Source organism: Dendropsophus ebraccatus, chromosome 3 (assembly GCF_027789765.1).
Source record: "Dendropsophus ebraccatus isolate aDenEbr1 chromosome 3, aDenEbr1.pat, whole genome shotgun sequence".
Classification (NCBI taxonomy): domain Eukaryota; kingdom Metazoa; phylum Chordata; class Amphibia; order Anura; family Hylidae; genus Dendropsophus; species Dendropsophus ebraccatus.
This window is the reverse complement of record NC_091456.1, coordinates 64,275,252-64,298,418: the sequence shown is the minus strand read 5'-3', so window position 1 is coordinate 64,298,418 and position 23,167 is coordinate 64,275,252. Positions and strand designations below refer to the sequence as shown.

The 23,167-nt window shown below is 45.6% G+C and overlaps 1 protein-coding gene across 1 annotated transcript; it reads right to left on the bottom strand.

Annotated features, from left to right (window-relative positions):
* Positions 1-15,660: 15,660 nt before the first annotated feature.
* LOC138786501 (uncharacterized) lies at positions 15,661-16,410 on the bottom strand. Its single transcript, XM_069963486.1, has one exon. The coding sequence runs from the start codon at positions 16,408-16,410 to the stop codon at positions 15,661-15,663; it is 750 nt and encodes a 249-aa protein (XP_069819587.1).
* Positions 16,411-23,167: the final 6,757 nt, after the last annotated feature.

The window sequence follows — 23,167 nt, the reverse complement described above, 5'->3', positions numbered from 1 at the left end:
GTGTGTGTCTAAATCTACATAATATGATAATTTATTCTCTGCGTGTTACATTTCTTTTTATATCAATTTTAATATTAATTTTTTATACATCACAAACAATGCTGAATGATAATAAAGAATAATATACATGTGGCCTGTGTGTTATAACATTTGCTTTGCAGGCTAGGACTATGATTACACACTATTGAAATGATGGACGCTTTTTTCAGAAGGCCGTTACTTACCGGCAAATAACTACCTTTATTTTAAAAGAATAACCGCTATTTATATAATATTTTAAAGAAGACCTGTCAGCCCCCGTGCCGGGGTGACAGGCTCCCGACCCCCCGCTAGAGCCCCCTATACTTACCTGATCGCGCCGGGTCCCGCTTCTTGATCCGGTCCGGTGATGGAGATTTCAGCGCCCAAAGCCCCTCACGCGCGCTCCTGAGATGAGTCCGATGCCCATAGACAATGAATGGTGAGTCCGATGCTCCATTCATTCTCTATGAGCTTCGGACTCATCTCAGGAGCGCGCGCGCCGGGCTTCGGGTGCGGAAAACTCCACCACCGGGTCAAGAAGCGATCAGGTAAGTATAGGGGGCTCTAGCAGGGGGTCGGGAGCCTGTCACCCTGGCACGGGGGGTGACAGGTTCCCTTTAAAGTAACGACTGTTATTTTTCGTTAGGTTAGGTTCCCACACATTTTACTTATGGTCCTTTTTAGCCAATGATGGCTCAAAAAATGGCAAAAAAAAATTGGGTGGGAACATAGCCTCAAAGAGAAATTCAGTCTTACTCTTAGCCACTAGTACTGCAACACATTGCAGCATGTGAATACACACACATGCACACACTCACACACACACTCACACACACACTCACACACACACACACACACAGTGTTTTTGGTTCTAAATAGAGATGAGCGAACCTCGAGCATGCTCGAGTCGATCCGAACCCGAACTTTCGGCATTTGATTAGCGGTGGCTGCTGAAGTTGGATAAAGCCCTAAGGCTATGTGGAAAACATGGATATAGTCATTGGCTGTAGGTTCGGGTTCGGATCGACTCGAACCCGAACCCGGTTCGCTCATCTCTAGTTCTAAACCTATATTTTCAAAGATATTTAGCTTCAGAACTCAACCTCTTGCTTAGTTCTCAACCATGTGTTTTGCACCCACTGTTGTGGAAAACTGGGCTGCAACACCCCAGAGGTAACACATAGTGACAGCAACACAGTGCAGGTTCTGTCAGCGACCTGGTCTGGTAATTCTAGTGCAGTGAGTTTGGGTCAGTAAACTTGTAGTTGGGCTCAGACATTTGGGCATAATATGGGCACAAAAATTTACCCTTAATGCACTTGTGTGACACTGACCGAAGTAACAGTTTTATAGGCAGCCTACAGTATAAGTGTGCTGCCTTTTCCCCCATAGTTTAGCATGAAAAAACAAAGCTCATGCCTTTGCTGAGGAAGTGCCCCCAGATTGACAGGTTCTGTCTGAAAGTCTTATTCTAATTAACATGGCTCATGCATAGACATCGCTGGGCATTGGTCATTTCCTTGGCAATGACTGTCCGCATTCCTCTGTACTGAACTGTGGGAGGAGGCAGTACATAGTGACAGGTACCCAATATTGCCAAACAGGAAAGTCTATAGATCCACGTGTCTAGCCTTGGGTTATGTCATGACAGTTATGTCTACAGTTCAAGTATTGGAGGACAATTATTCAAGTGTACTAAAACTTTTATTGGTTAATACATAAATAGAGTTTTGACACTAGAATGGTGGGTAGTAGAAACTTGGTGCATTTATTTACAGTGTGTGTCATTAAGGACCTGTTATACCCTGCCTGACCACTAAATTCCCTCTAGGTGTGGGCATTCCCACTTGAGTATAACCCTCTGGAGGTATATCGATGATAATAGGCTTCCTGGTCCAAAGAGTGGTTTGATCTGAGAGATGTAGCCAGATCTAGTGCCGATGTCCTGGGTTTATGCACGTCCTTTGGTTTGGATGTGAATAACCAATGTGTCCTTTATGCTTTTTTGCTTCATGCGGTAGGTTTATTGATGTTAGATGAGGTAAATGGATAGGCTAACACACAACTTTCAGTAGGCAGCTGTCCCTCGGTATATCAATAATGGTACAACTATGATGTTGTGGTTCCAGTTCGATCAGAGGTAATGTTGACTCCCGGTGGAGCGTGGTGATGTAGTACTCACGTATAGGTCTGGCCAGCAAGTGAGGATGATAGGAGTTTGTAGCAGAAAGATGTTGGGATGACAAAATACTTAGATCCGCATTGTGTGGGTAGTTGATCCGTTGAGTGGCACTAAAAGGAATGTCTGCAAAGTTCTAAGCAAAGGTCCATTCAGATAATTGACCAATACATACCCCTCTCACAGGTGGCTCTGTGGTTCCACAACTGACGCAACGTTCTTAACCCTAAGGCACAAGGCCAGGGGTACAATACTTTTTCGAGTGCCTATTTCTCCTGATGACGGTTCTTAGGCAACAAAGCACGTAGAGGGGCCTGATCATTGTGATTTTAATATCAGCATTACACCCAGTTTGGATTTAACAATCTTAATGCTGCCGACTTTGCTTGATATATAATAACTTGATACCCGTATTAGGGAAGAATGTAAACACACATAAAAGTTACGTTTTAGGGGGGTCTTCATAGGGTTAAAGTGTCACTGTCGTGAAATTTTTTTTTGCAGAAATCAATAGTCCAGGCGATTTTAAGAAACTTTGCCATTGGGTTTATTAGCCGAAAAAAATTATTTTTATCAAGAAAAAGCAGTTTGAAGCTCTCCCCCCTGTCTTCATTGTTCTCCTATGGAGAGAGCTAAATAAAACACCAAAACAGGACAACAAAGAGTTAATCTACAAATACATCACCCTCTATCTCCTCTGACAGTCACCACTGACCTCTTTGACCTCTAAATACAGAGTTAACCCAGCTCCATGCCTCTAATCCTTTGTTCTAAGCTTTCTGCTGTCACTCCCTCCTCCCCCCTCCCCTCTCCCTGAAACAGACAGGCTACGTCTGATGCAACAAGTCACAATTTCCTGATTTTTTGCAGTGGATGGAAAAGAGGAGGGAGGGGGGACCTGGGAAAAGGCTTTTTAAATGCAGATAATGGCATATTTGGCTAATAAACCCAATTACAAAGTTTCTTAAAATCGCCTGGACTATTGATTTCTGCAAAAAAACAAAAACATTGACTCTTTAAGAATATTGGATTTATTCAAATAATTGTCAGTTTACTCAGAAAGGTGTGCCATATTATCATAAGTCAATCTGTGAAGTGCCAAAGAGGATTAAAGGGGTTTTCTGGGTTTATAACATTGATGAGAATAAGCCATCAGTGTCTGACCAGCAGTGTACCACCCAATACCCCACGGATCAGCTGTTCAAATAGAGGGCTATCAATAGTAAATACCTGGAAAACTCAAATATATTTTACATATATATTAGTGGTTACTTTGACCAACTATACCAAACGCCTTGTCTGTTGCAGTGGCATTCCTATCCTTGGCTTACCAAATGACTATGATATCATTACTTCACAGTCACACATACAAAACAATAATCCGAGCAGTAGCACTGATTTGGGATGATTTACTATACATGAGCAGAGGCAACTCTTCTTCATTGCATTGAGCCCTTTCTTATCTTTATCACCTCTGGTTTATTTAGAGCTCCTGGTGGGTTAGCTAATTAAAGCGAGCGTATAATTGAAACCCTGCAGTGAATTATAAATGCCATATCTCCGAGGAGTGCAAGGGTGGCGGCACATAGAGTATGTGGATCAGCTCATCTCTTTGTAGAAGTGGTAATGGTTGCAGCAGTGACTTTACATATTTACTAGCACTTAAATTGCTGACATACGCCTTATTTTCACTGACGCAACATAGGGATTGGACCAAGCTTTTATTCCCTGAACATATATTTATGGTTACATGGTTAATATTTAAGCTAGGGCAACACAGCCATTTTGGTGGCACAACATGTTTTGTGTCTAAAGATAACAGTGTCATAGTGTCTGTATTGCAGCTAATAAAAAAGTAAATGTCACTTTTCAACCCATGTGTTGACATGAGCAGAAATCCATCCAAAATGAACTTCTGACAACTTTTGGGTCGCAGTGACAATTCAACTTTCCTTTTTATTAGCCGCACTGCAAGCTACACAACAGCAATTTTGGTCGCCAGGAAAGAGAAATTGCACCATGTAGCCCAAGCCTTATGGTACTAATAAAAGGCTGTGTTTGTGTTCTCAGTGTTAGTGTGCTGCTTTGAGTGAGTGAGAGGGCGCGTGCTCCTCCGCTGCCACCGCTCTCCGCTCAAAGCAATGACATGTCACTTATCTGAGCAGAGAGCGGCGGCTGCGGACGCGCGCGCCCTCTCATTCACTCAAAGCTTGAACCCACCCTAAGGTCTCAGCATCATGTTACAGAGCAGATTTAAAAGATTTAGTATAACTTGTAATTTATTGATAGAAATCTCTGTTGTTTCCATGCTAAAAAGTCCAGTCCATTGATTGACACAGAAGAGCAGGATTTCAATCAACAAGTTACAAGTTATATCAAATCTTTTCCCACAAAGATATATATTGATCTGCTCAGCTCTACCTGCTCTATAACATGATGCCCCTAGATTAAAAAGCATTGTCTTGGTGACATGTTCCCTTTAAGGTACTTAACTGGACTCTGGACTGTTCTAAGCAAGGTGCCTTAAGGCTTTAATCCCTGGATAACACCTTGTGGAAGGGTATGACAAAAAAAAAGGCCAGATAGAGTTCAGGCAGAACAACGTGCGACTCTCAGAGGTTACAAGCAGCCTTAGAGGCATAACAAGTGAAGGAGATGAACTTTCTGCAGACCAGAGGTGTTTTATACACCAAATTCCCTCTGAGGTCCACTTTAATCCCCTGTACGGACATTCACTGACAACAAGTAGAATATTAATATTTGGAAATGAGCAAATTCAACATAATTTAATTGTATAATAATTATGCTATATTCACATAAAACTAAAACCACTTTTATTGTCAGGCACCAGATGTCTGTGAGCAATCATATAAGGAGAAATCTGTAATTATAATTGTGTTCCTGTAACCTCATTCTTGTATTCTGCAAGTAATATTGGTATGCACTATAGCTACAGTAGCTATCCTAATACACTGTCAGAGCAATGAATGGACTCGGACTATTAGTTGTGCAAGGCAGAAACTCATGTTATCATACTACAGTTAGCCCTCTGTATTACATTCATTATAGGCATACAGTATATACTTATAAACATATAATTTTCTTTAAAAACTCTCTGTTTTTCAAGATCGCTTAGTAAATAAGCCAAATAGGCATTGCCAGATGCAATGACAATGTAAAGATGTCACTCAGAGTTTATCTATAAAAATAGACCAAAAATTTAATTTGAAAAGAAGGGAAGATTGAAGAAAATACATCTGACCAGAGACACCAAACTCAGTAAATGAGTTAATGAAGTATTTTCCCAGAAAGAACATTATGTGTCACCAGAGTGTACTGATTCATGGGTTGAACACAAGGTCTGCGTAAGGAAAAGAGAGTGGCAGATGCAGAGGGGAGATTACCTTAGTGCAACTCTCACTGAAGGCCAAGAATGGGGAGACTGGCCCTGAAGATTATAAAGAGCAATTCAATCTCCTTCAGGAGTACAGGGAGATTAGCAAGACAATTTACGTTTACTTTATTGACCTCAGCAGGTACAATTAAAGAGAATGTGTCATCAGAAAATCACGTATTGTTAAATCAAGTTTTTTTTATAATTCTTTTTACTTGTTTTTTTTTTTTTTTTAGAACATTTTTTGTTTATAACAGATAAACAGCACAAACAAACTTACATGCAGGGCTTGTATGATTATACATGAAAACAAGGATAAATTGGTATAAGATACACTTGGCAGGTACCCGTAGCATGCATATCATCTTTTGTATATATATATTCTTGCCTTTTTTCATGTTAAGGGTACTATTACACCAACAGATCTGACGAAAGATTATCTGCCAAAGATTTGAAGCCAAACCCAGGAACAGACTATAATCAGAGAGCAGGTCATAAAGGATAAACTGGATTTCTCCTCTTTTCAAATCCACTCCTGGGTTTGGCTTCAAATCTTTGGCAGATAATCTGTCGTCAGATCTGTTGGTGTAATAGTACCCTTAGAGCGGTTGGCATTTGCTATCATGCATTTAGGATAAATGGGCATGACAGCCGTTTGTTCTTTTGCCGTCTCTCTCTGTTTATATATAGTATATTTTGCATATAGTGCAGTCTGCTTATTATACATTATATACATAACCATTTCTATACTATAGCTATCTGGCATATACAGTTGTCTATCATACCGTGCTATTTATTATAGCGACATGACAGTGTCCCAGGAGGGCTGATTATTATATTCTATATATGCATACACATTTATTTACCATTTGACCTCTCGCGTATGTGCATAACTCGCCGAGAACACTAGTGATATAATTATGTTTATTATTTTATCTCCTTTGCATTTGCATAACTCGCCGATAGCACATATAGTGAAGACTACTATACCAACATGGGCGATTTGAATAAATTTTGTGTATACATGGGCCGCTGTTTATTTCTTGGCTATTCGCAAGCACTTTAATTCGCCGTTGGCATTAGACATATAGCGGAGGTTATTATGCTAATATCGCTAACACCAAATCTGTATGTTATATGCACCATTGGGATGGCTATATGCCAGATGAACAGTGATCGGCGACCCGATACCTGCATTTTATCTTTATGATCGCCATATTCAATGGTTGAATCAGTGTTGGTTATGTGTTATGAATGGTGTCACTTGCACATGCGCTGGAGGAATGGGGCGTGTAGTGTTCATTTATAATGGATATTGTTAATAATACACAGGGGAATGTGAGAGATTAATGATACATAGGAGACACTGACTTCCTGACTGACCTAGAATCATTATGCTATGCTGTGCATTATGTGTATAATTTTGCCCATAAATGTCCTGAGTTTAACTTCTGCCAATAGTTCTGTGCGCATGCGCCTGGTGTATCAGTACGCGCTATTAGTGCTGTCCTATATGTGATACAACATACTATCACAAGCTGTGATGTGCCGTTTGCCCTTTTGATGGAACTTCCGGTCTAACCTTTTGCCAGTAATTCTCCCGCACATGCGCAGTGGGGCGCAGTCGGGCGCCATCTTGCCGTGTTTACACACACCATGAGAGATGAATTGCTGCTTACAGGTTGGTGATGAATCTTAATGAATTATTTGCAACAGATGTCTCCCTAGCTTTAACTGTAGATAAATAGGATCCCTGTATGGTACTCTTTCTCCCTGACAAAGTTCAGGTGAAACGTAACGTGTAGGGGCATCATGGACCGCAACGAGTCGCTCCTCTCCCTCACTGGTGATATGCATGACTGATTCATTTATTTATTGCTCAGTATTTCATAGTTTAGTCACCATTCACATTATCAATGCACATTTCAGACACTTTCATTGCTGCTTATGCTGCTTATTCACTTTAATTTGTCTGAGGGTTGATTGAGCTACATCATATGACCGTATGCTGGCCTGGGGGACCCAAATACCGTGTTGGTCCCACCGTGTTTTTCCCTCTTTGGGAATTTTAAATGTTTTTAATGTGCAGGGATCTGGTTTCCTTTGCCATTTTTTGTGTTTTTTGTATCTGTGTGGTAATAATTAATACACTTGTATAATTCTTGTATTTTCTCAACATTTGTTGGTGTGCTCCTATAAATGACATATCTCTGTTTCTTTAGAGGAGTATTTTGCTGGCATAGTGTTGAGAGAATACTAAGTGTACTGTAGAAAATGGAACTCACGGTTAAAAGCACAATTAAGAGAAGACCGCCTTTGCCAAACCAGTTCAGCGAGTGCCAGATTTGGTAGTACAAGCCCCAGGCCTTTACACCTGGGTGTAGCTAACTCTTTAAAGTGACACTGTCACCCCCTTTGTGCATTCTGACATCTCTACACAGGTGTAAAGGGTAAATTTAGCGTTTTTCATACCTTATTTCATATCATACGTCATGGTGTTTGTTCAAGTAAAAAGTGTCCTTTTATCAACTGCAGATTGTATTAAGTGGGCGTGGCCTCACGGCATTAGCGCCGCTTAGCCCCGCCCACAACAGCACAAAGGGGGTGACAGTGTCACTTTAAGCCTTCGCAAGGTAGTTGAGTGTAGATCAGGATATGGATTTGTCAGCTTAGTCTCTTTGTCCTACTGGGGATCAGTCTCTGGAAGTGTATCTTAACTAGAAGTCTCTTATAGAAGAAAAAGCAGCTCTATTTTAGTCTCTCTCCAACTCCCAGACCAACAAACTAAAGACCTTCCGAGAGCCCTGGCCTAAGCCAGGTGTATCTTCTTCACTGCAGATAACTAGAAAAAGACCTCCTACTTGGAATTAACTAGCTTAAATAGGGGTTACCAGGTCTAACCTTCTGTTGGTGGGGCAGTGTAGAGAAAAGAGAGAGGAAAAGTGTAGTTGGTAGTTTGGTGTGTGAAGCACCTGCATCTGTTATTGGTTAAACAGTGAACACAGAAAAGCACATAGCTAACCCTTTGTCCTGCAACTGTGCTTTTAAAAGTGGATAAGTGAGACACCAAGTGGTGAAAATGCTAAAGGCAGCTATCATCCTAGAATGTGACACCCGTCAAAGTTACCTTTATTTGGGTGACTTAAAGCTTAGTGGACCACCTGTATTGGGACACTACACATAGAGACCCACTTGCTGCCTGGTTTGTGTTAAACATGTTTAAAGAGGTTTTCAGATTTAACCTTGTTCCCTATCCACAGGAGCTATAGATTGGTGCCCTGGCTCCTTTGTTATGAATATATAGATCAGTGATGGCTAACCTTGACACTTCAGCTGTTGCAAAACTACAATTCCCATCATGCTTGAACAACCAAAGATATGGCTTTGGCTTCCCAGGTATGATAGGAATTGTAGTTTTGCAACAGCTGGAGTGTTATGGTTAGCCATCACTGATCTAGATCAAAGCCCTGGCTTTGTTATGGATGGAGCCGAGGGTTGGTATGTGGCCTGTAGCTCTTTTCATTCGCTATGGAGGGGACCCCTCAAGGTTATAAGCCAGAAACACAATAAGTCAGACAATAAGCTGAAGTGTTCCTGGAAAAAATTTTTAAATCTTGGTAACTATATAACATGTGGTATGATGTATAGTGTAGAGGTACCTGTGTTAGATAGTTGTTCTATGTATGGGATGCATAATTATTTATTGTCTGCTGCTTCTTAACTGGAGCTGCTACACAGTACATTATACTGTATGTATATATATATATATATATATACATACAGTGGTGCCCACCCCAAAAATAATTATTTAATATTCTGAATAACATGTAAAACTAATGAAACAAACATTTAGAAACAGCAGAATATGTGATTTTATAAATTACTGTACAGTAATGGAGAGGATGGGAAACACAAGGGCGGACATAGACTGTAGGGAGCATGAAGGAATGAGCAGCGCAGATGTGAGCACAGTATAGTAGCACTCTCTGTCCGGGGAGAGAGCGGTTACAGCTATGGAGAGATTACCTCCACAGTCCTGTCCCCTGATGTAAGCCCCAGCCTGAAGTGGATCTGTCCCCTCCCCTAATAAAAGTTTGAATCACCCCCCTTTTCAAATGTTATAAATACAAATAAATAAATAAATAAATAAACATATTTGGTATCGCCGTGTGGGTAATTGCCCGAACTATTAATTTATTTCATTCCTGATCTCGCACGGTAAACAGCGTAACCATGAAAAAATCGCAAAGTGCAAAATTGGGCATTTTTGGTTGCATCAAATCCAGAAAAATTTTAATAAAAAGCGATCAAAAAGTCGCATATGCGCAATCAAGGTACTGATAGAAAGAACACATCATGGCACAAAAAATGACACCTCACACATCCCCATAGACCAAAGGATAAAAGCGTTATAAGCCTGGGAATAGAGCGATTTTAAGGAACATATATTTGTTAACTGGTTTGAATTTTTTACCGCCCATCAGATAAAAGAAAAGTTATACATGTTATATATCGTTGTAATTGTAACAACTTAAGGAACATATATAACAAGTCAGTTTTACCCCAGGGCAAACGCCGTAAAAGCAAATACCCCCAAAATAAAACAAATGGTTTTTTTTTTTCCAATTTCACCACACATTAACCCCTTAGGGACAAAGCCTATTTAGACCTTAATGACCAGGCTCATTTTTCAAAATCTGACCTGTCTCACTTTATGCGCTTATAGCTCAGTGATGCTTTAACGTATGCTAGCGATTCTGAGATTGTTTTTTTTGTAACATATGGTACTTTATATTAGTGGCAAAATTTGGTCACTATCTTTTGTGTTTTTTGTGAAAAACATAAAAATATCATGAAAAATGTGCACTTTACAAACTTTGAAATTCTCTGCTTCTAAAAAAAGAAAGTTGTATCACATAAATTAGTTACTAGGTCACATTACCAATATGTCCTCTTTATTCTGGCTTCATTTCGTAAACATATTTTACATTTCTTGGGTGTTACGGGGCTTAGAAATGTATCAGCAAATTACCAATTTTTCATGAAATTTCCAAAACTAATTTTTTTAGGGACCAGTTCTTTTTTTAGGTGTGTTTAGGAGGCTTGTATACTTGAAAGCCCCATAAATGACCCCATTTTGGAAACTACACACCCTAAGGAATTAATCTAGGGGTATAATGAGCATTTTAACCCTACAGGGGCTGGAGGAAAGTATTCACAATTAGGCAGTAAAAAAATGGAAAATAGAAAATTTCCAATAATATATTTGTTAAGATTAAAGTATCTAATTTTCATAATAAACATGAGAGAAAATGCACCCCAAATTTTGTAACGCAGGTTCTCCTGAGTACAACGGTACCCCATATGTGGGCATAACCCACTGTATGGGCACACAGCAGGGCTCAGAAGGGAAGGAGCGCCTATTAGCATTTCCAGTTCAGATTTTGCTGAAGAAGTTTCTGAGTGTCAGGTGTGTTTGCAGAGCCCCTGTAGTGTCAGCAGAATAGAACCCCCCCAAAAGTCACCCCATTTTGGAAATTAAACCCCTCAAAGAAATCATCTTGGGGTGTGGTGAGCATTTTGACCCCACAGGTATTGGAGGAAAGTATTCAAAACTAGACCGTAAAAATGAAAAAAATAGAATTTTTCCAATAACATGTTTGATTAGTTTAAAATTTCTCAATTTTACTAGGAACAGGGGAGAAAAACCACCCCAACATTTGTAACTGAGCTTCTCCTGAGTACAATGGTACCCCATATGTGGGCATAAACCACTGTATGGGCACACAGCAGGCCTCAGAAGAGAAGGAGTGTCTAGTTCTAGTTACAGGCAATATGTGGGTGTTTACTGGCTATCTGGGGTGTCGACAGGCAATCTGGTGTGGTTATGGGCAATCTGGGGTGGTTACGAGCAGTCTGTGCCAATGTGGGGTGAATACGGGCAATCTGGGGTGGTTACGGGCAATCTGGGGTGGTTACAGGCAATCTGGGGGTGTTTACTGGCTATATGGGGTGGTTACGGGCAATCTGGGGGTGTTTACTGGCTATCTTAGGGGGTGATGGGCAATTTGGGGGTGTTCACTGGCTATCTGGGGTGGTGACAGGCAATCTGGTGGTGTTCACTGGCTATCTGGGTTGGTGACGGGCAATCTGGTGGTGTTCACTGGCTATCTGAGGTGGCAATGGACAATCTGGGGTGGTGATGGGCAATCTGGGGTGATGATGGGCAATCTGGAGAGGTGACGGGCAATCTGGGGAGGTTGACAGGCCATCTGGGGAGGTGACGGGCAATCTGGGGAGGTGAAAGGCAATCTGGGGTGGTTGTGAGCAATTTGGGGTGGTTGCGAGCAATCTGGGGTGGTTACAGGCAATTTGGGGTAGCTACGCGCAGTCTGTGGCAATCTGGGATGGTTACGGGCTGTCTGCGATGGTTACAGGCTGCCTGGGGTCGTTACGTGCTATCTGGTTTGGTTACAGGCAATCTGGGGGGGGTTACAGGTAATCTGGAGAGATTACGGGCAATCTGAGGTGGTTACAGGCAATCTAGGGTGGTTACAGGTAATCTGGGGTGGTTACAGGTAATCTGGGGTGGTTATGGGCAATCTTGGGTGGTGACAGGCAATCTGGGGTGGTCACAGGTAATCTAGGGTGGTTACAGGTAATCTGGGTGGTTACGGGTAATCTGGGGTGGTTACAGGTAATCTGGGATGGTTACGGGTAATCTGGGGTGGTTACAGGTAATCTGGGGTGGTTACGGGTAATCTGGGGTGGTTACAGGTAATCTGGGGTGGTTACAGGTAATCCGGGGTGGTTACAGGTAATCCGGGGCACTTGACTTTGGTGACGGCTAAAAAAGTGCTGGCACCATTTGGAACAAGCGATCAGCGGTATATAGTATATACCGCTCATCACTTGTACTGGGACCACACTGGGTGGTCCCCGATCATTGCCCCATGCTCTCCGTCACCTCCGGTGGTGGAGAGAATGGAGCATTGATCATTTTTAGGAATCCATCACTGTGAACAGAGTCTGTTCACAGTGATGGCGCCAGCCATATTTGATCAGATGGCCGCCCAGGGAGGGGAGGGTCAGTGACCAGGTCACTAAGGTTAATTCTGGGGACAGGGAGGGACATGTTTTCATCTCCTCTCACCGTGGATTCACTGTGAGAAGAGATGAAAGCGTTCAGCTGTGCTGGCAATGCCCGTTACCGGTTGCCGCCCTTATACTGTTAATAACAACGATCGTCGGTGAGGGGACTGGCCGGGACTGAGCCCACACTCTGCCCCAACCCCTCAGCTACCTCTGATAGCTGAGAGGAGGGGGCTTCGGGCATTACCGGCACCTCTGCACTATTCTGCACCATCGCCATAAAGAGCTGATGGCAGCAGAATAGAGCCCATTAGTGATCACCGTAAAAATCCGTATCGGCGGTCACTAATAACATAATACATGTATTCTCTGGGTCACTACGGTTACGGCGATACCACATTTGTGTAGGTTTTTTTTAAACTATTATCACTTTGGCGCAATAGAACTATCTTCCTTGCATAAACCCACAAAAACTGTCGCCACATTGCAAGATCCATAGCGTTCTTATCTTTTGCACGACAGAGCTAGTTTTGGGCTTTTTTTTTGCGGGAAGATCTGTAGTTTCTATTGATACCAAGTGTTATATGTATATGACTTTTTTATCTCTTTTATGACGTATTTTCTAAAGTGGATTGATAAACTACAGATATTCTGGTACTGTTTTTTTATTTATTTTTTACAGCGTGTGTCGTGCAACCAATAACAGCTCTCATTTCTAAAGAACCAAATAAAAGAAAGCTGTGCAGTGATTGGATTATTGTAGGTGAAAAATGCAAACTCTCCTTGTTGCCAACAGCAACCAGTCTAAGCGTACTGAGCGCTTAAAAAGTAAAGGTCACATTCTGATTGATTGCTATGGACATCAAAGGCATTTTATTCAGTATGTTCCTTCCTGCTCAGAAACCAGTACTGAAGATGAAGTGCCAACCACAGAAGGAGGAGAGTTATGATGGCTTCTGGATGTTGACATGAGCAATGGTGGGCGTGAGTTAGGGCACTGGGACAGGCCAGGGTTGGGAAGGGCAACCGGAGGGTCCGCATTAGGGGGCTGGGAAGGGTGACGGGGGTCCACATTAAATGGCTGGGAAGGGCGCCAGGAGGGTCTGCTTTAGGGGCCTGGGAAGGGCTCCGTGAGGGTCTGTGGTAGATGGCTGGGGCGGTGGGAGGGAAGGGCAGTGGAAGGGTTCACATTAGGGGGCTTGGGCGGACTTGGGCTGGGATGGGTGCTTTAGGGGACTGGGAAGGGTGCCGGGAAGGTCCGTGTTACGGGGCTGGGACGGGCCTGGGCTAAGTGCGCTGGGAGGGTAGGCGTTAGGGGGCTAGGGCGGGCCTGGGCTGGGGAGAGCGCTGGGAGGGTCCGCATTAGCGGCCTGAGGCAGATCTGGGCTGGAAAGGGCAACAGGAGGGTCTGTATTAGGGTCTGGGGCGGGTCTGGGAAGGGCGCCAGGATAGCCCGTGTTAGAGGGCTGGGGCGGGCCTGGGCTGGGAAGGGCGTTGGGAGGGTCTGTGTTAGGGTGGCTGGGAAGGGCGCTGGGGGGGGGTCTGCATTAGGGGGCGGGGCTTGGATGGGAAGGGCACTGGCAGGGTCCGCGTTAGGGGGCTAAGGGGGGCCTGGGCTGGGAAGAATGGCAGGAGGGTCTGCGTTGGGGGGCTGGGGTCGGGCCTGGGCCTGCCACCAAGAGGGTCCACTTTTGGGGGCTGCAGCGGGCCTTGGCTGGGATGGGTGATGGGATTTTCCGCATTAGGCAGCTAGAACGGGCCTGGGCTGGGAAGGGTGCTGGGAGGTTCGCATTAGGGTGGCTGGGAAGGGCACTGGGACAGTCCTCGTTAGGAGGCTGTGGTGGGCCTGGTCTGGGAAGGGCGCTGGGAGGGTCCACGTTAGAGGGCTGGGGCGAGCCCGAGCTAATATGGGCGCTGGGAGGGTCCACTTTAGGGGGCTGCGGCAGACTTGGAATGGGCTGGGCACCAGGAGGGTCTGCGCTTAGGGGCTGGGGCTGGCTTGGGCTGCAAAGGATGCTGGTAGGTTCTATTTAAGGGGCTGGGGTGGGCCTGGGCTGGGAAGGGCACCGAGAGGGTCCAGGTAAGGAGGCTGGGGTGGGCCTGTGCTGGGAAGGGCATTGGGAGGGTCCCCGTTAGGGGGCTGACCTGGGCTGGAAAAGGGGACAGGAGGATCGCGTTAGGGGGCTGGGGCGGGCCTGAACTGGAATGGGTGCTGGGAGGGTCTGCTTTAGGGGGCTGGGGTGGGCCTTAGCTGAGATCAGCGCCGGTAGGGTCCGCATTAGGGGCCTTTGGTAGGCCTGGGCTGGAAAGGGAGCAGAGAGGGTCCATGTTAGAGGGCTTGAGCAGGCCAGGGCTGGGAAGGGCGTTGGGATGGTCCCCTTATGGGGGCCTGGGCTGGTAAGAGCGTTGGAAGGTCTGTGTTAGGGGGCTGGAACGGACTTGGTCTGGGAAGGGTGACGGGAGGGTCCACGTTAGGTGGCTGGGGTGGGTCTGGGCTTGTAAGGGTGGTGGGAGGGTCCGTGTTAGGGGTCTGGGGAAGGCCTGGGCTGGGAAGGGCGTGGGAAGGGTCAGCAATAGGGGGCTGGGTACGGTACTGGGAGGGTCTGCATAAGGGGCTGAAGCAGACCTGGGCTGGGAAGGGTGACAGGAGGGTCGCGTTAGGGGCCTGGGGCTGGGATGGGTGCTGGGAGGGTCCATGTTAGGAGGCTGGGGTGGACCTTGGCTGGGATGAGCACCAGGAGGGTCTGCATTAGGGGCAGGCCTGGGCTGGAAAGGGCATAGGGAGGGTCCATATTAGGGTGCTTGGACGGCCCTGGGCTGGGAAGGGCACTGGGGGTCCATGTTAGAGGACTTGCACAAGCCTGGGCTGGAAAGGGTGGCAGGAGGGTTGCGTTAGGCTGCAAAGGGTGGAAGGAGGGTCTGCTTTGGGGGCTGGGGTTGGCCTGGGCTGGGAAGGGTGCCGGGAGGTTCTGCGTTAGGGTGGCTGAGGCGGGCCTGTGCTGGGATGGGCGCTGGGAAGGTCCGTGTTAGGGGGCTGAGGCAGGCCTGGGCTGGAAAGGGTGCCGAGTGGGTCCTCGTTTGGCCGCTGGGGCTGGCCTGGGCTGGTAAGAGCATTGGGAAGGTCCGTGTTAGGGGGATGGGACAGGCCTGGGTTGGGAGGGGTGCCAGGAGGTTCCATGTTAGGGCGCTGGGGCAGTCCTGGGCTGGGAAGGGCGCCGGGAGGGTCCTTGTTTGGGGGCTGGGGTGGGCCTGGACTGGAAAGCGCATCAGGAGGGTCCATGTTAGGGGGCTGGGGCGGGCCTGGGCTAGGAAGGGAGCTGTGAGGGTCCAAGTAAGGGGGCTGGGGCAGTCCTGGGCTGGGAAGGGCACCGGGAGGGTCCTCGTTTGGGGGCTGGGGCGGGCCTGGACTTGGAAGAGCATTGGGAAGGTCTGTGCTAGGGGGCTGGGAAAGGCCTGGACTGGGAAGGGTGCTGAGAGGGTCCACATTAGGGCGCTGGGGCTGGCCTGGGCTGGTAAGAGCATTGGGAAGGTCCGTGTTCGGGGGCTGGGGCGAGCCTGGACTGGGAGGGGTGCCGGGAGGGTCAACATTAGGGCGCTGGGACGAGCCTGGGCTGGGGAGGGTGGCGGGAGGGTCCGCATTAGGGGGCTGGGGAATGCCTGGGCTGGGAAGGGCGGCGGAGGATTCGCAGTAGGGGGCTGGGGCAGGCGCTGGGAGAGTCTGCATAGGGGGCTAAAGCGATATGGGGCTGGCTAAGGTGATGGGAGGGTCTTCGTTAGGGGGCTGGGACAGGCCTTGGCTGAAAAGGGTATCGGGAGGGTCCGTGTTGGGGGGTGGGGCAGACCTGGACTTAAAAGGGTGCCACGAGTGGTCCACAATATAGCAATGGATGGGTAAATTAAGGCTTGGTGTGAATAATCGGGTTAGGGTGGAGGGGCTCCCTCATGGTGCCTTCACCTTGACGTGGTGAGGGAGCTTGCGTGCCTTGATTATTCAATGTGCTAAGCTGGTGGGAGTCATACTCCTGGCGGGGTCACCCATGCCAGACAGGTCAATGGCGAGAGGCCAGACTAAGAAAGGCATCCAGAAAAAAGGGCTGGGAAGGGCCTCAGGAGGTTCAACGTTAGGGTGCTGGGACGGGCCACATGATTTCGCTTGGCAACATCGCATATGTGGGGTTTTATTGACGTGCAGCAACCCTGGACATACATGCAAATAAATATGCATTTAATGGTTATGTCATCTCTACAGAGTTATAGTGAAAGGTGACACCAGTGAGGTAGTTAAATAAAACAAAAGATGAGGCTGACAGCTCAGCCCCCACCCATCCCTGGGTCACAGAGTATGCCCAATATAATTTTTCCCTTTCATGTTAGTGAGGCAACTTCTGTCTGCTGTTGTCTATGTCCATGGGGCTTGCTGTAAAGCATATAGCTGAAAAAAATATATATTTTTATGCCCTAGCAGCAACATTCAAAAGGGTAAAAGGATCACTTTTTGTGGCGACAGTGGCGGAATTATTACTGTGTAAGCACAAAGACAGCACTTATGTATTTTAAGAGAAAATGAGAGAGACAGCCTAGTTATGACCGATAATCGCTTTGTGTAGTAACACCAACTTTATAGTCTTTGTGGTGATTCTTGGGGACACTTGGCTTCAAATGTTCCACTTTATCCCCTCTGACATCTCAACCACTAAATGTTGGGACTACAAGTACCAGCTGACCTTATCCATACCATAACAGTGTTTGGTATAGATCTACTTTGATATAATAGTGTTTGTGACTGTGGTCAGTACCCGTGCTATGACATTGCAATCACTTAAATATCAATCAAAATGTTACAATAAACGAAGTACAATCTTTAAAATGTCACTGTCGTGAAATTTCTTTTTGCAGAAATCAATAGTCCAGGCGATTTTAAGAAACTTTGTAATTGGATTAGCCGAAAAAAAAAAAAATTTTATAATGAAAAAACAGTTTTAAGCTCTCCCCCCTGTCTTCATTGTTCTCCTATGGAGAGAGCTAAATAAAAGACCAAAACAGGACAACAAAGAGTTGATCTACAAATACCTCACCCATTATCTCCTCTGACAGTCAGCACTGACCTCTCTGAGCTCTGATTACAGCTGTCACCCAGCTCCGTGCCTGTAATCCTCTGTTCTCAGCTTTCTGCTGTCGGCTAACTCCCTCCTCCCCCCTCCCCTCTCCCTAGAACAGACTGGGTACGTCTGATGCAGCAAGTCACAAATTTCAGTTTTTTTGCAGTTTCACGAGCTTTGGTCATCCGGATTAGCTGTGAGAGAGCACAATCCCGTCCCCTGGCCCTTTATATATTATCCATAATATCCTTTTTCATCAATCCCCCTATACCTAAGTATACCTCAGGAGCAGGGATAGGAAGCACGTGTGTTTTCACTACTTCTGTTGTTGGTGTGTTAGTTTTTAGCAATTTTTGCAAATAAAAAGTTACATTTTATGGCCTTAGGGTGTAAAAATTTAGGTCTGTCTGTGAAATACGTCTTTGGCATTACACCATCGGGCATTTAACCTATTTAGGGCTTACGGTAGCCTAGGCTATTGTAATGCCGCAGTGGTAATTTAGTGCGTGAACATAGCCTTATCTTGTACTATAGAAAAACCGCCCTACTTCCACCAAGCTATTATAGTACCACAACGGGGAAAAACTGAACGAGCCTATCCTACTAGAGTTCTTATTTAAAGGGGTTGTCCAGCAAAAATCTTTTTCTTTCCTATCAACTGGTGTCAGAAAGTTAAATAGATTTGTAATTTACTTCTATTAAAAAATCTCATGTCTTCCCATAGTTTTTAGCTACTATATGTCCTGCAGGAAATGTTTTATTATCAGTCTGACACAGTGCTCTCTGCTGACATCTCTGGCCGAGGCAGGAATTCTGTCTCGGTTTTCTATGAATTCCCATAGAAAACCATTCCTGCTCTGGACAATTCCTGCATGACATACAACAGATAATAAATATGGGAAGTATGGGAAGACTTGAGAATTTTTTAATAGAAGTAAATTACAAATCTATATAACTTTCTAATACCAGTTGATTTGAAAAAAATCCCCGTATTCCCTGTATCAATTTTCCTGATTGTAGAACCTCTAGCATACTATGGAAACTGCCCTTACACTGTCCCATTAAGTCAGTGATGGGCAACCTTTTGATCTTGGTGTGTCAGTTTTCGGCAAAAAAACGAGTATAACTCGGTTGGTGTGTCACTTCGCGAAAAACACCATAATTTTGTGTTATTTGTAGTTTAACTAATATTATTAATAATTAATAACTATTATAATAATTGCTGTGTGAAGTAAACTAAAAACCACAAACACATACTACCCCACCTGACCCCCATCCCTCCCCATACACTACCCCACCTGACCCTCATCCCTCCCCATACACTACCCCACCTGACCCTCATTCCTCCCCATACACTACCCTACCTGACCCCCATCCCTCCCTACTCATACACACAATACCCCACCTGGCCCCATCCCTCCCCACTCATACACACAATACCCCACCTGGCCCCATCCCTCCCCCCACAAACACACAATACCCCACCTGGCCCCATCCCCCCCCCCCACACACACACACGCACACACAATACCCCACCTGGCCCCATTCCTTCCCACACACAATACCCCACCTGGCCCCATCCCTTCCCACACACAATACCCCACCTGGCCCCATCCCTTCCCACACAATACCCCACCTGGCCCCATCCCTTTCCACACACAATACCCCACCTGGTCCCATCCCTTCCCACACACACAATACCCCACCTGGCTCCATCCCTTCCCACACACACAATACCCACCTGCCCCCCCCCCCCCCACACACACACAATACCCCACCTGGCCCCATCCCTTCCCACACACACAATACCCCACCTGGCTCAATCCCATCCCACACACACAATACCCCACCTGGCCCCATCCCCCCCCACACACACAATACCCCACCTGGCCCCATCCCTTCCCACACACAATACCCCACCTGGCCCCATCCATTCCCACACACACAATACCCCACCTGGCTCCATCCCTTCCCACACACACACAATACCCCACCTGGCCCCATCCCTTCCCACACACACAATACCCCACCTGGCTCCATCCCATCCCCCCCACACAATACCCCACCTGCCCCCCCCCCCCACACACACACAATACCCCACCTGGCCCCATCCCTTCCCACACACACACACACACACACACACACACAATACCCCACCTGGCTCCATCCCTTCCCACACACAATACCCCACCTGCCTCCATCCCTTCCCACACACAATACCCCACCTGGCTCCATCCCTTCCCACACACAATACCCCACCTGCCTCCATCCCTTCCCACACACAATACCCCACCTGCCTCCATCCCTTCCCACACACAATACCCCACCTGGCTCCATCGCTTCCCACACACAATACCCCACCTGGCCCCATCCCTCCCCCACACACACAATACCCCACCTGGCTCCATCCCTCCCCACGCAAACACAAACTTTACTTATCACCTGACCCATCCCCCGACCCCCATCCCTCCCTGCACACACTTACAATCCTGCTGCCGTCTAGGATCATGCTGTGGCACCAGGAGACGACACTGCAGGCAGGAGCAGGCGGGGCTGGAAGCAGGAGCAGGCGGAGATGGAGTGCGGCACCGCTCCGGCTGGCCGTATGCAGCTATTGTGCCGGGTGACTCACAGTAGCTGCGTCCCGGAGTTACGTGGGGCGGGGAGTACGTGGGGTCAGGGTGCACTGTAAGGACGCTGAACTGCCTTGGAGCTTGTATGCGGCTGCATACAAACTCCAAGGCAGTTCAGCACACTTTTCTTTATGCGGCCGCATGGCGGCCGGTGTCAGCATCTTTGGCTACGCGTGTCAGTACTGACACGCGTGTCATAGGTTCGCCATCAGGGCATTAAGTAGTTCAAAAACTCCTCTTCTTTCTAGTTCCAGATATAATAAAGTTGTGTGGCAAGTAAATATAAAGCAACATCTGGTACAGTGACTCCCCTTTTTTCCTGGTTTTCACCAAATGGTCCAGTTTAATATGTACTTTTTTCCTCCCCCATATCAAATCATTAAATATTTGGAATAATATTTGAAATAATACAAAATATTTTTATTTTTTTTTATAATAGCCACATTGGGGACACAAAGCAGACATATAACAATTTTGGCAACAGCACAGATTTAATAATGCCGATTTTATCGGCTTTAGATAGTGGGAGTTCATTCCAGCTCTTAGCTCCAGCTGGTGCTTAACTTGATTATTACTCCTGCGCTGTGAAATTATTATCTTTATTATTCCTGTGGATAGATATCATTGTTTATTAGCTCTTCGACATTACTGTTTTTATTATTCACAGATAATGACTTGTTTAAGGTGCTTTGGATGTGTTTTTTTTTATGTTGAGGAACAGTCCCATTTAGACTGCTAATCCTGCTACTTGGTTCTATTTTTTTCCAGTGACTTAATGTATGCTATTAGATGCAGAGGTGTAGCTATAGGTGGTATATAGGTAACATTTCCTATTGCAGTGATGTCATATGAAACCCACAGGACCCATTGTCCTATGAAAAAGCATAAGAAGACAGCAGTATTAGGCTATGTTCACACACAACAAATTGCTTTTGAGCGAAAAACATAATTTTGAGTGAAAATAAAACAACAACGTGTGACACAGGTGAAAAGAATGGCAACTTTTTGCAAAAACAGGTAGTAAATAATGAGCACGTTCATTATTCTATATTATTCTCCTCTCTCCGCTCTGTATCTGAGACTTGGCCCTGTAGGCTTGCAATGCATGTAAATGAAAAAAGGGGAAAAGCGCTGCCCCAATAGAGATATAGTAATCTCAAAGTTTTGATGTGAATACATGAGAAAAATGGCATATATGACACGTTTCCGGAAAAAATGCACTTTTATTTGTGGAACAGAAGATATTTCCGAAAGGCATCATATTTGTTTTATAAATTACAGTCATTTATTCACCTTAAAAATGTTGAGATTTCTGTATCTCCATTGGAACAGCACTGACATTTTTGGGACTTTTTACCTTTTTTTTTTAATTAATTTGCTTTCCACTCTATGGTCTCCTTTCCGGAACATCCCTTCCACATTGTCCGTCAGTTTTTGGCAGCCTTCCAAAAGCTATATTAGGAACCAGGATTCACAGACCTACCACGTGTACCCCAGGAGTGAGGTGATATGCATTAAGTCCTAGAGGTTTAAAGGTGAGCCTTGAATCTGTTCACCTCATACCCATATCACATGTGGTGCTGCCTTTCATCTGTCTTTTTCTTTCCTTACTTATAGGCCCAGATTTATCAAAGGGTGTAAAATATAGACTGGTGTAAACTGATCACAGCAACCAATCAGAGCTCAGTTTTCAGCTCTGGTAAAATAAAAGAGGAGCTGTGATTGGTAGCTGTAGGCATTTTACACCGGTCTATATTTTACACCATTGAATAAATCTCCCCATAGACTTGCAATGGTAGTCTGTCTAGGTCAAATGACACAGACCTGGGAGTGCATGCGCTGCATATGTACTTCTCTGTATCAGACACTTATATGCCATAAGTATCCCCTGAATGCAGGTCCAACTTCTTGTGTTTAAAGGCTTCTTGGCAACCACTGGCATGTCTGTGGTTGGCAGAAGTGGTTGGGAAGACAAAAATAGCAAAATCCATCTAAATGTGCAATTTGCATGTTTGCATAACTCCCATTATTGTCAATGTAAGTTACTTTAATTGTGTTACTCACTGGATTTGGCTGTCTTCGGCTTCCTGGCTTCCAGGAACAGGCCGGAGAGCAGGAGCCTGAAGATAGGTGCTAGTCTCAGAGGTGAAACCCACACCTAGGGGACACTTATGACATGTCCTGTGGATATGTAATGTGTCCCATATGGGTATACCCCTTGAAGACTACATGCACACTGTATGCTTTCATTGCAAATTTAAGCTATGTTCACACAATCAGGGGCGTTGCGAGGGGGGAGCAGCCCCAGGAGCAAGGCTAGTGGGGGGGGGGGGGCAGCCTCCCTGCACAAACAGCGCCCCCTGTCATTTTCAATGCTACAGACGCTGTGCCTGCAGGAAGACAGCATTCTGCTCTGGTCCGGCCAGCAGTATGGACCCATCAACACGTCCTACCTATCAGTAAAGCAGGGCTACACCAATTGCACTTTGTAATGACACCCTTAATAATACCATATAATGTACAAAAATACAGGAAAAAAATCTTTGTTGGGTGATAATGGAAAAAAAGCAGTTTTGCTAGTTTTGTGATATTTCATTTTCAGTATACACCAGGGGTGTGAAAGTGAAATATATAGTGGGCCAAAACTAAAAACCTGGACAAAGTCGCGGGCCAACTTTGATATTTATTGAAGTGTGCAAGCAGCATTTCTGGCACTTTAAGAGCAGAATGCTGCGTTCCTGGCAATGTC